The sequence below is a fragment of the Triticum urartu genome, chromosome 4A (genome assembly GCF_056163025.1).
Source record: "Triticum urartu cultivar PI428250 chromosome 4A, HENAU_Tu73, whole genome shotgun sequence".
NCBI classification, from domain to species: domain Eukaryota; kingdom Viridiplantae; phylum Streptophyta; class Magnoliopsida; order Poales; family Poaceae; genus Triticum; species Triticum urartu.
In genome coordinates this window covers 139,266,068-139,278,496 of record NC_141876.1, presented here as the reverse complement: position 1 = coordinate 139,278,496, position 12,429 = coordinate 139,266,068, and the positions used below count along the sequence as shown (strand labels likewise).

Below are 12,429 nucleotides of genomic sequence, written 5' to 3'. Positions count from 1 at the left end.
ACAATGACCATACAAGGACTTGAAAATCACGTGGCCGGAGCCTGAATCCCACATGTCGCGTGAGCACTGGTCGTCGCCCTAGCTATGTGTACCAATCTCCGACAATACTGAAAAAGACCCCACACGTGAGGCAAGGCGGCAAGCCACCGCACCCAGCCCCCTACCAAGCACGCCGATGTGCACATCCATCAGCCATCGCCCCTCCAAATTCACCGGAGCATCTCACGACGGGGAGGAAAGGGAAGCGGGAGGGGAGGGATGGTGTCAATAAAAGACTCCTCCCGTGCCGTTTCTGGGAGAGCGATGCGGGGGTTCAAGAGGCATACCGTGAGAGCATCTTTTATATTGTGTTTTTCGAAAGAAAAATCCACGAATTAGTTCACTGCCCCGTGATAAATCTCACACTTTTCACTTTTATCAGTGATGATGACGCGGTCCGACGTAAAAGCAGGAAGTGTAACGTGACAGTGGTGCTCAGAAAACGTGCACCGTTGGATGGCATCGCCTCTTTACCGTCCTGGCCCCAAGCGCGCAGATGATTCCCTCCACAGACCCGAGGAGCTCCAAGTCTCCACCCATCCCGGCCACTCTCGTACGGACCCGACCATCTACGCCGCCGACGCCGCCGGAGCTCCAGTCCGCCGCCCGCTAACCCAGCGCAAACTCCAGTATCATTACAAACCCGAGGGAGCAGGCACCAACCGCCACCTCGCATCCCGTGCCCCCTCCCCCTCGCGGAAACCCCCTGCCCCCCGTCGCCTGTGCTAGGGTTGCAGCCGTATTCCTCCGGCTTTTGTTTCCCGGGACACAGGGAAGATGTCATCGACGCAGAAGAAGAAGAGCAACTATAAGGAGAAGATGGCGCGGCGGAAGTGAGTCCCGCATACCTGTCTGTCTGCACCTTTTGTTTTCGATTTGTTCTAATAGCATGGTTAGTGATGTACTGATGTTCATATCATGTGGCTTGCGAATTTGAATGACGTTTATCACCTAGTTGACATAGCTGGGGCGATGGTTCTGGTACTAATTTGAGGGAAAATTACAGAAACATACCAATCCTGCTCATCAGATTATCGTTGTAAGCATGTTTCATGAGCAGGAGAACCATGATTAATTATCGATAGCGCTGAATAAATGGAGTCCTGCAAATCCATGGGACTCAATAGTCTCCCACAACTCTGGGGGGCTCTGGTTAGTGTTCATTACTTAGACCATGGTGGCCATGCTGCCATGCTGTCATACTGGGCATAATTCAAACACTTTCTTTGTCTTTTCATGTACCAGTTTTTGGAGTCTGAAATCATGTAGAAACAGGAAATTTCATGATAAATCAGATACGTGCTCAACTACCTCAAACATACCTTTCTTGCTCACCTAATTCTCATTGATCTCCTCATGAAGAGAGGAGAACAAAAAAGAAGAACCAGAGACACCAAGGTACCGAGATCGTGCGAAGGAGCGTCGTGAAGATCAAAACCCTGACTATGAACCTACAGAGCTTGGTTCGTTTCATGCCGTGGCACCTCCTGGAGCAGATTTGAGGTAATAGACCCCATGATTCACATGTCTCCTACAGCCATCCTGTGCTCAATTTACCATAATGTTCTTCTATATTTAAGTTCTGCAATTGTTTGCATTACAGGCTAGAAGATGCCCAAAAGATTTCAATTGAGAAAAGCAAATACCTTGGAGGTTGGTATAGTTGTCATATTTATTTATCTTGATGATAAACATCTTCTGCTTGTTTTTTTATGTGTGTTTCCTCTTGCACTCAATAAATGTATGCACATGAGTGCAAGGATATGCATGAGGTGTCTGAATTGTGCTAAGTTTGCTTCAGACTTCTAATGTGAATGAGAAACGATAAAAAAATCCTTATGTCTGTAAACCTGTCACAGCCAGTACAGGCAGCTTCGGCTTGTAGCCTCACCGCCGGCTAGCCATGGTAGGATGCAGCGGTGTCTAGAATAGCATGCGCATAGGAGAGGGGTGCTAGGGGGTAGGAGAGAATCACGAGGCAGATGACAGATTGATAATTCTATCGCTTGCCCTTTTGTTTGACCATGATCCTCTCCTTATAAATTATAGTTACAACCATGAGACAGACTCGGACTGAACTCCAAAGCTTTCCTAATTAAACTCTTTTCCTAACACAATGCAAACTACAAACATAAAAGCCAAACTACTACTCCCTCTGTCCCATAATGTAAGACGTTTTTTGACACTAGTGTAGTGTCAAAAAACGTCTTATATTATGGGACGGAGGGAGTACCTAATTAATGCCCGCAGAAGCTTGCTGCTATCCTGGACGGACATGCCTCTTGAGTGCAATCTGACCGTGACAAAACCTGCCATGGTTTTAGAAGTTCTATTTCTGAATGAAGTATGAAGAGCGAAATCTGCATGCGGTGAAAAAAGAAACGAAATCTGCATTATGATTGATTGATCTGGTCAATCAGTAATGTGCAATCATCAAAATTGTGGAAACAGCCTTTATCTGTTCCATTTTAACGTGCAGTCGACAAGAGGCTAGTTTTGCTTCCCCCAATAGAGCTATTTTGACCTGTCATTCTCTAAGTACATGTATTTTCTTGTCTGGAAAAGATCTGATTTGTGAAGTTAATCCTCTTTAACATTCTTTTATTTGAAAAGAAAAGTAGTTAATTTAGAAGAACATACTTTCGAAGGTAACATGATATGCTGTTTTGGAAATGGTAGCTTAGATCTCTGATGCTCAAATTTGTCTTTCTTTGGTACTACATTATGATTAATGTGCCATTTCCACTTTATGCTCTTAATAGGCGATCTGGAGCATACTCATTTGGTCAAAGGGTTGGATTTTGCTCTACTAAACAAAGTACGGAGTGAAATTGACAAGAAGCCTGATGCAGAGGATGGGAAGGATGCCAAAGCGAGGTACTTGCAACCACAGTATAGCTTTAACTATGTAACACTACTGTAACACTGAGTAGGGCTTTTATGAAAATTACCAGATTTTAATGCACATTTAGGATCCTGTAAATATGCCAACAAGAGTGCTGTCACTTGCATAATTTTCATTTGTATGAAATTGAACTAATGATCTGAATTCACTATGGAAGAACAAACTGGACAACCTCTTGCTAGCTCTTTGTAGGATTTTGACATGATTTTCAGAGAGGAGAGGCCAAGTACCCTCCTGTTGGGATCTTGGACAAGAGTTTCTTATGATGATGCAGTTTCCAGTACCTGTTAGAAATGGACATTTTGTCTTATGACTTATGAGAGACAAATGCAATTTCCTTGTCTTATGACTTGTGGGAAAGAGGGACCAAGCCGAACTTGTTCTATCTCTGCCTCTCTGTTGATGGATAATTTACATTTATATCTGCTAGCAGAGCTTAAGCTAAACCTAAGAGGGGGCCAAGCTAGTGAAACAAACACAAACATTTGGTAGCTAAACATGTACACATTACCAAGGACTTTTCCAGGGATAGGATGGGCCAGTACCCTCCTGGCCTATATGAAGCTCCGCCAGTGCCTGCTGCGGCTCTTTATAACATTAGCAACCTATTTCCTGAACCAGTCACCAGCATGACCTTGTGTCGAAATAAAACAAAAATATAGTGTATCTCTGAAAATTTTGAACTGGAAAAGTAGGGGTGAACCCTCTGAAGTACTCCCTCCGTAAACTAATATAAGAGCGTTTAGAATGCTAAAGTAGTTATCTAAACACTCTTATATTAGTTTACAGAGGGAGTATGATGTTATGCCCTTCTCTAGATCTCTTAAGGATGTTGGGAGCATTTCTACATTATTTTTCACTTCCCTTTTCAGGGAAACAAAAGAAGACCGGGCAGTCTCATTCCGCACTGCAATTGCAAAGGTATAATTCATTTTATTTATTAGTGTAACTTGCACACAACCTATGTAACATAAAATGGATACTGATTGACATTTTCATTGATTGCAGTCTGTCTACCAGTGGACTGTAAAGCAACAGCAAAGCATGACAAAGGCGAATGATATGTTTCTTCCTGGCCGGATGGCATTTATTTACAATATGGTATTGTCTTCAAAATTTCTCGTGTTGGTGTTTTTGTGTGCTTAATTACGTAATACTGATGATTATACACATCTCACTTGTAGTAATAGTGGCCATGCTGTGTACACTGTAATCTCTTTCCTGTTTTCCTTTGTAGGAATGATCAGACTTCCTACAGTAGGCTTAACGAAAATTTCTTGTTTATGGAAGTGTTCAGTTCTTTAATACAGTTCAGTATACGCAATGTGTGGTTAATTATTTTTCTTGTTCCAACCAGGAGGATGGACTTAACAGTGATATTCCAACAACTCTTCACAGGAGCAAAGCTGATTGCCCTGTCCCAGAGGTACTGGAACAGTAACCATGTCGCTGTTTTTGTAACTGTGTTATCTTATTGCTCAGACGGTTATCTTGTTTCTACAGGAAATGGTCACTGTCAGCGTGGATGGCTCTGTACTTGACAGGATTGCCAAAATCATGTCATACCTTAGACTTGGATCATCAGGGAAGGTCTTGAAGAAGAAGAAAAAGGAGAGGGATACAAAAGGTATGTGCTTCAAAATGAAAGTGGTTCTATCAATCTATCATAGTAGAGGATATTAGAGTGAGACCTAAGAACAGGATTACAGGAAGCGTTCTTCATTAAGGCGTGAGAAAACATGCTAGAGTAATTTTTCTGTATGAAGGAGAAATGTTGGATGAGTGTTTATATTGTTACGGACATCGCAAAGTCTGGCCTTTGTTTGGCTTTATTAATTTAAAGCTGAGCGCCCCTTGCGCCTTTTATCTAAAGAAAACATCCAAAAGTAAGATTAATACTTAAGATGGTTTAGTTTTAATTCAATTGTTCTTATAAACTTCTGTCAAGATTTAACTTCTGGTGCTTGTGTTATGTATACTAATCTTGGTTTTGTTCTGCTTGATTTCAGTAGTTAAATTAGTATTGGTTATTTGTGATATATCAATTGCCTTAAATCATTTGTGATATATGATGTTACTATAATTTCTGTACTACTGTCTTGTTTTTTATATCGCAGGGAAGAATAATTTGGCAGGTGGTGTCTACAATGAGGTAGTACGACCTGCCCAAAGTGATGGTTCTGTTCAGAAACACCAGTCTGAAAAGGATATGCCACCGCCACCCCCACCCCCACGAAAGAGTAACTTCAGTGAAAAGGAGAAACATTCTGTCCCTGTTGCTAGAGCAGATGACGATGACATATTCATTGGAGATGGAGTTGACTATACTGTTCCTAACAAGGAAATGAGCCAGAGCCCCATCTCCGAAGATATGGATGAATCCCCACGTGTCCATCAGAATCAGTCCAATTTGAATGAACCTGTGTATGGTCCTATTCAACCATCTGAACCTGCTCAAGCTTGGCAACAGCCAATGGTAATTTTCTTTTTATGTTCAGCAACATCAGTTCTGGTGAATATAGTACGCAGTGTTTCAATGATGCAGGTTGATTGTTTAGCGGAAGTGTAAATATTATTATCAGTCTACATTTCCAGTGTGCTACAAAACTAGCTGTTGTAGTTTAGGAAACAAAATGTCTGTTTTCCTTTTAACCCAGATGCCTGAAGGTTTGTCTCTTGTGATGTTAGGATGGTTATGATGCTATGCAAGCCCAAATGGCAGCTGCTGGATACCAAGACGAGTGGTCAGGCTATCAGTATGCTGAACAGCAGCTGGCTTATCCAGAACAGTACATGCAACAGGGTACTGTGGGATACGATGTATTAGTTGACCCAAATATATCTCAGGATCCAAGGTTGATGACTCAAGCAGACAAGGATAAGGGTCTAGGTTCTGTCTTCAAGCGTGATGATGACAGGCTTAAGCAGCTGAGGGAAAAAGATGCGCGGGAGAAAGACCCAAATTTTATTTCAGATAGTTACTCTGAGTGTTATCCTGGTTATCAGGGTTATAATCAAGAGATCGCAGGGAGTGACGATGAAGATGATTTGTCAAAGATGGATATGGGTGGGCGGGTAAGTGAATCTGTTTTTGCGCTGATTTTGCAGTACAAGCCTATGTTTGAAACGTATACGAGTATATGTGAGGTGTCACTTACCAGGGTTTCATGTCCATACTCTATTCTAACTATGACGATACTTGAGCAGGCGAAGGGCCGTCTTCACCGGTGGGACTTTGAGACGGAAGAAGAGTGGGCGAAATACAACGATCAGAAGGAAGCCATGCCAAAGGCGGCATTCCAGTTTGGTGTGAAGATGCAGGATGGCAGGAAGACCAGGAAGCAGAACAAGGATCAGAAGCTCAGCAACGACCTCAACAAGATCAACAAGATCCTGGCGAGGAAGAAGGGCGATAAAGATGGAGGCGAAGGGCATTATGACGACGATCTACCCAGTGGGAAGAAACAGCGAGCTTGATCTAACTGGTCATCCATTGTTTTTCTTTTTCGTCTGTCTTGTTGGAACTGTGAAACGGCCATGCTTTTGTGAGCTGAAACCATTAAGTCTGTAGCCTGTAGTTTCATTTTTGATGGACATTAGTCTTGCATGGCATTCGTTGTAGAATATGTAAACCAGATGGTCCCACCTAGTCAGGTCAGGCAAAAGTACCAGACATGATAAGAGAGGCCATGTAAAATTGTGGGAGACGATTCTGATCTGGTGGCTTCCGCGGGAAATATCCGTCTCTTGTCACGGGGAAAATAGCTTCACCTAATTCCTTTCATCCCACTCGCCCCCATTCCGTACTACCGAAAAACTACTTGGCTGTGCTCCCATGCCTTTGAGCGGCGGCACCATAAACCACAGAGAGGACATGGTCTCGTTTTTCTTTAAAAAAAAGACCTGTAACATCTCCGGAAAGTCTTAAATAAATGCTGGTCTAGGAAACTGATGGGCTAGTTCCACCATAAAAAAACTAAAACCTCGATAAATCCTGAAAGTTCGGATTTTAAGCATGTCATCTCGAACGTTTTTTGATGACAACTTTAGTTGACATGAGGTGGCAAGTTTAGTTGTTAAAACATAGCAATTTTCTGACAAAAAAATTATGTTTGTCAACCTGGCGTCGACTAAAGTTGCCATAAAAACACGTTCGGGTTGTCATGCTTAAAATATGAACTTTCAAAATTTATCATTTCTAAAAATCTAACCATCTAAGCTACGCTTAGTTCGCAAACACTAGCTTTTTTTAAAAGAAAAATCTAGCCTCTCAAATGGTCTCGCTGTCAGTCTCAGCTTCTCAGTTTTTTTTCGAGACAAAAGATAAACTCAGCCTCTCAGTTTTTTCTTTGAAATAAGCGAAGCCTCTGTATGGTCTCGCTCTCGGGCGGCAAAACATGAGCAGACTTTTGTTACGACCCATGAACAACAAGCCCTCGGCGGCCCACTGATGAGAAGCCCTATACTCCAAGTCTCCAATTCGTAAATTTCGTCCATGGATGCATCCCCTTCCCCTGGAGAGGAGGTCCTCCCGTCGCCGGCGAGGCGACAGATGAGATGAGCCTCTCCGCCACCTTCCGGGTCGCCAAAATTCCCCGCACCACCCTCCCTCCAAAGTCTTGCAAGGCCACCCCCTCCTCGGTATCGGCCTCCTCCGCCCCCGCGTCCGGAGATCCACCGCCCAAGGCCGCCAAGAAGAAAAAGGAGGCGGCGCCGTGGTGCGTCTACCTCATCTCCTCCTCCCGGGCCCCTCGTACATACGTCGGCGTCACGACTGACTTCCCTCGGCGGTGATTCCTCCTCCTTTTCCCTTTCGGGTTTCTACTCTCTAGCCTGATATAGCCTCAGGTGGCCCTGGTGAATTGGATGAACTTTCAAATTGATTCCTCCATTTGGTTGCAATCCCCTCGAGAAACTGCAATTTTGTATTAGCTCGACACTAAAGAAGATTAATCGATTCTACTGCTTCCACAATTTTGTGTTTGCTGATGATTCCCTGGAAAATAAAACAAGATCCAGTAACTGAGAATTGGCTCCTCTGATAAAAGCCTGAATAATATTGTCGCTGCCATGATTGTTTTTTAGGCTGTCTTGTCTTGCTCAGGCATGTAGCTTGAGATTCTTTTTGTGTTCGTGTTGGGACTAGGGGTGCATAAAAGGTTAGAAAGTATTCTTACACAAACACACACAAAAAAGAATACTATGTTTAATCACATGACTTAAGTTCTTATTTCCTAACGAAAGGATCATTCTTTTTCTAGCTTGAGACAACATAATGGCGAGTTAAAAGGTGGTGCCAAAGCCTCTTCTGCTGGAAGGCCATGGAATCTCGCATGCCTTGTCGAAGGCTTCACCAACAGAAGTGAAGGTTAGTTAAGTAAAAATCTCATCTTTCTACAGCTTCATGCTTTGAGCGAGATTGATGTACCACTAGAATCGCACACCATGCTCTAGTTTGTATGCAACTTTATGTTTACCCTAAACACCTACATGCATCTTTATCCTAAACACCATGCTTTATCCTAAACACCTACATGCGTGTTTATCCTGATGTGCAATAGAGTGGTCCACCTTTCTTCTATAATTTCGTACTTTGTTTAGTTTAACGACCATTCAGTTATGGCGGTTTGTTGATTAATTCACTGTTTGGTGTAGATCGATGCCATTAGTTTTTGGCTTCTTTCCCTCTCTTCACATTAGAGAAATGCTAACATGGTCAGCAGATTTGATTGTTTTAGTCCATTGACACTTTTGAACACAGAATGAGTACTTCGCAGTATACATCCTTGAAGAGCATATTTAGTTCTTACAGCGAAAGAAAATGTCCGTTTCTGTGCTCAAGTTTAAATGAGCAAGATGTTCTATTTACCTTTTTTTTTCAGCATGCGAGTTTGAATCGAAATGGAAGAACATCTCCAAGAAGATGACACGGAAGAGGAGTGAGCCTGGCATGAATGCAGTATTGCAGCACCGGGAAGTGGCATTGAGCAGAGTAAAAACCTTTCTGGATTGCAACCACCTCAACATCAAATGGCACTCAAGCTGAGGCCGTTTCTCCAATTTTTGTATGTACACATGTTTTACTATGCAAGAAATCATCCATTAATTTACGAAGTTGGCGAGGTTTTTTTGTAGAGGCTTTTCTGCTTCCATGGTTTTGTACAAAAAAGGTTCCCATGTCTTGCAGCTCAAATGAGCATGCATGACACATTCATCTGCTAGCCAAATGATCATGCTGGCAATTGTCTTTGCTAAGAAGGCACCTGAATCGAGTGAGCTGGTGATTGCAATTTTTTTTGTACGTGCTCTTTATTGACAGCATCAGGCATTGTTTAGCCTGGGTTGGATAAGAATGGTGTAAAATGTATTTTTGTATAATGATTGATCCCTTGCGTTGTTATGTTGAGATATACTCCCTCCGTTCCTAAATATAAATCTTTGTAGATATTTCACGACCACATATGAATGTATATAGATGTATTTTAGAGTGCAGATTTTCACTCATTTTGCTATGTACTATGTAGTTTATTGTGGAATCTCTACAAAGACTTGAACGGAGGGAGTAGCTTATTTGCAGCTTATTTGCGTCTCTTTCAGCATTTTTCTAGTTCAACGTATTTTGCCAGCAAAAGGACTATGAAATTTGAGCATGTTCATTGTATGAAAACCAAACATAGTTATATTTGGTCAATCTAAGAGCTGCAAAGTGGGAAGAGGATTTGTAGCTCTCAGGTGCCACACACAGCAATAAAAAACATATTAGAAAATTTCAAAAAATTCTAATTTTTGGGATATGAAACCTAGGTGCCCGTTGTACACCCGTGTTCAGTTTCATGGGGAATGTTGTAATGTCAGTGAATAAAGACAAATAATTCGTATGTATAGAAAAAAAGTTGGATGCATCATATGCCCGACCGTAATTTCTGCGCCGCGGGTACTACGCGCACCATTCCCCGCAAAAATGAACACGGGTGTACAATGGGCATCCAGATTTGATATCCCAAAATTTCAGAATTTTTTGAAATTTCCTAATATTTTTTAATGCTATTTTCATATAGGGGGTGCAAGGCACACGGGTGCTCCAAATGCATTTCCCCTGCAAAGTGCGCCTGTGTTATCCGATAGGAAACCAAGGAGAAAATGAGTGAAAATTAAGCAGAGCAAATGCCTTATAACATAACAACATGATGTGACAGTGTAATACTGCCATCATCACAACCCCAGGTAACACAGTTTATGTTATTTATAAACTTCACAGTAACAGCACATTAGATTCGCAGGTCGATCACAGGAAAAGTATGTTCAGGCTGTCAATAATCATCATGGGTACAATAATGCACTACTTATATAGTAGCTCGCTGGAGTTCAGCCCACACATCGAGCTCTGAAGACACTGGGACTGGAATGCAACCAACGCTCATCACAGGCAACGATAGGTGACGAACCTGCACTGCAATGGCGCGATGATTAGTGGCATGGCAATGAAATAGGCATGTAAATTCAATATGCAAAATCAGCTTTGTCTTTGTCAGACTAAACACGGAAAGCAAAACAGAGCATAATTTCAACATGTACTTGCATGGAAGATTTTAATTCTTTTCTTTGCAACACAGAGCAGAGCAGTGCCATATCAGCAAAACCAAGGGAGGTACTGTAAATGAATTATCAAGTTCAAGCATGAAGCATTTGATTGATGGTCAACTTTTCAATTTATTCTCCTTCAGATGCATCACTCATATATGCAAATAAATTCAGCTTTCATGACCACACAAACCGTCTGTTTAGTTACTTTCTACTACCTCTGTTCCTAAATATAAGACGTTTTGGCAGTTCAATTTAAACTGCCCAAACGTCTTAATATTTAGGAACAGAGGGAGTACTAGTTAAATCATAACAATGTTACAGCTGTAGATTACTAGTTAAATCATACCAATGTTACAGCTGTAGATTACAGTAGTTAACAGAATCAATCACACCAAAGTTATCTTGCTATGTTAAAATATTCCCATCCATTAATAAATCAATCGAAATATTTAGGAACAGAGGGAGTACTAGTTAAATCATAACAATGTTACAGCTGTAGATTACTAATCATACCAATGTTACAGCTGTAGAATACAGTAGTTAACAGAATCAATCACACCAAAGTTATCTTGCTATGTTAAAATATTCCCATCCATTAATAAATCAATCGAGTTCTCCAGTTGTCGAGGGGCTAGAACCTACCAACGAACAAGTAGCAAACAAAAGCCAGTAAGAAAAGTTATCCTAAGCAATCCCTGGTATTTTTGCTAACACTACAAGAATCAACAAGGGGATAAACCTCATCAACTAAATCAACTAATCTACCACCGCCATCTGATAACTATAACACACGCAAGCATATCATTATCAATTAGCAAAGCAGCGTTTCAATAAGAAACTCACAGTAAAACGGAAACCCACAATTTCTAGTTCATTGCACTTCAGGACAACATATGACCATGGTTCAAGAATTCTGACTTTGCATACAAACTGAAAATTAAACAGAAAACAGGCGTCTTCATGTTCGGCATAGCGATAATAATAGATGCTTAATTTGAGATTCTCATCTCGACAACAGAAGGAGAACCATGTTCACATAGACAACAAACCCTTATAAGTAGTAATAAAAAGGAATCATATGCAAAGGCGAGGGGAATAACAATATACATGGCGGGGGTGATGAGGCTAGTTGTAGTAGAGCTCGAGGCCCATGCCGTCGTGGATCTCGTAGTCGCCGAGGGTGATGTGGTCCTTGTAGATGGTGTACCACTTCTGGATGCGGATCTTCTCGGCCCTGGTCCCGGTCTGCGCCGCCACGAGCTTCTTGAGGTCGCCGATGGTGTCGTCCTCGTTGCACTTGACGCGCACCTTCTTCCCCAGGCGGTCGTTGAGCACCACCTCGATCATCTTCGCTCCCGCTCGCGTCGACTGATCGATCGATCGACGAAACCCTAGCCCCGGCGAGAGCTGCAGCGGCCTTGTGCTTTTCGATTGAGAATTGGGGGTGGTGGTGGTCAGGTCGCAGGAGGGAGCCGTCCTTGTCTTTTCTGTTCGTCCAGAGGGAAATAGACGGCGTAGATTCCACGCAGCCGTACGCCACCTGGTCTCGGCGTCCTGATCAGGACACGTCAGCGCTGACGCCCTGCACCCTTCTTTGATAAAACCGTCCGATTATATTACTATATCGACCGGCGAAAATCGTTGAGAACAATCTGTTTCCTTCCTTCACATGGCACATTGTAGTGTCGTAATTCATACTCAAAATCTATCATTGGTGTGGATGACGTAACTCTGATGGACTTTTGCAAGACGACAATTACCACCATTAGCCATGACGCCGCTTGCATCGAGTTACAGTCCCCTTTGAGCCTCGCCAAGGGCGGTGTTTGTTCGAAGTAATTTTTAGGTGTGACGAAGGTTACCCTCATATGTGACTCAACTCATTTTTGAAACAAAGAAAC

The 12,429-nt window shown here is 42.4% G+C and overlaps 3 protein-coding genes across 4 annotated transcripts; 2 read left to right on the top strand and 1 right to left on the bottom strand.

Moving 5' to 3' along the window:
* The first annotated feature begins 526 nt into the window (after positions 1 to 526).
* SMU2 (RED family protein) lies at positions 527 to 6,681 on the top strand. The gene is made up of 11 exons (XM_048714182.2): positions 527 to 872; positions 1,402 to 1,542; positions 1,643 to 1,692; positions 2,802 to 2,916; positions 3,817 to 3,865; positions 3,953 to 4,045; positions 4,302 to 4,370; positions 4,448 to 4,571; positions 5,062 to 5,420; positions 5,633 to 6,019; positions 6,152 to 6,681. Exons 1-11 carry the CDS (start codon positions 817 to 819, stop codon positions 6,419 to 6,421), a joined length of 1,713 nt encoding a protein of 570 aa, XP_048570139.1. The 5' UTR covers positions 527 to 816; the 3' UTR covers positions 6,422 to 6,681.
* A 665-nt stretch (positions 6,682 to 7,346) lies between these two features.
* Positions 7,347 to 9,350, top strand: LOC125551033 (Excinuclease ABC, C subunit, N-terminal). The gene is made up of 3 exons (XM_048714183.2): positions 7,347 to 7,734; positions 8,206 to 8,312; positions 8,827 to 9,350. The coding sequence occupies exons 1-3, from the start codon at positions 7,502 to 7,504 to the stop codon at positions 8,988 to 8,990; spliced, it is 504 nt and encodes a 167-aa protein (XP_048570140.1). The 5' UTR covers positions 7,347 to 7,501; the 3' UTR covers positions 8,991 to 9,350.
* An 817-nt stretch (positions 9,351 to 10,167) lies between these two features.
* On the bottom strand, positions 10,168 to 12,018 carry LOC125551035 (ubiquitin-like protein 5). Of its 2 annotated transcripts, none has more exons than XM_048714185.2 (2): positions 11,636 to 12,018; positions 10,168 to 10,389 (listed from the first exon to the last, which is right to left on the bottom strand). In XM_048714185.2, exon 1 carries the CDS (start codon positions 11,873 to 11,875, stop codon positions 11,654 to 11,656), a length of 222 nt encoding a protein of 73 aa, XP_048570142.1. In that variant the 5' UTR covers positions 11,876 to 12,018; the 3' UTR covers positions 10,168 to 10,389; positions 11,636 to 11,653. The 2 variants fall into 2 exon arrangements, with proteins under 2 accessions (XP_048570142.1, XP_048570141.1); XM_048714184.2 differs by having other exon boundaries at positions 10,168 to 10,394; positions 11,636 to 12,011.
* Between the last annotated feature and the right edge of the window lie 411 nt (positions 12,019 to 12,429).

Coding starts and splice junctions, on each gene's coding strand:
- SMU2 (XM_048714182.2), top strand. CDS start 817: ATGTCATCGACGCAGAAGAAGAAGAGCAACTATAAGGAGAAGATGGCG. Junction 4,572..5,061: donor AAAGGAGAGGGATACAAAAG/GTATGTGCTTCA, acceptor TTTATATCGCAG/GGAAGAATAATTTGGCAGGT. Junction 5,421..5,632: donor AAGCTTGGCAACAGCCAATG/GTAATTTTCTTT, acceptor TTGTGATGTTAG/GATGGTTATGATGCTATGCA.
- LOC125551033 (XM_048714183.2), top strand. CDS start 7,502: ATGAGCCTCTCCGCCACCTTCCGGGTCGCCAAAATTCCCCGCACCACC. Junction 7,735..8,205: donor ACGACTGACTTCCCTCGGCG/GTGATTCCTCCT, acceptor TTCTTTTTCTAG/CTTGAGACAACATAATGGCG. Junction 8,313..8,826: donor CTTCACCAACAGAAGTGAAG/GTTAGTTAAGTA, acceptor TTTTTTTTTCAG/CATGCGAGTTTGAATCGAAA.
- LOC125551035 (XM_048714185.2), bottom strand. CDS start 11,875: ATGATCGAGGTGGTGCTCAACGACCGCCTGGGGAAGAAGGTGCGCGTC.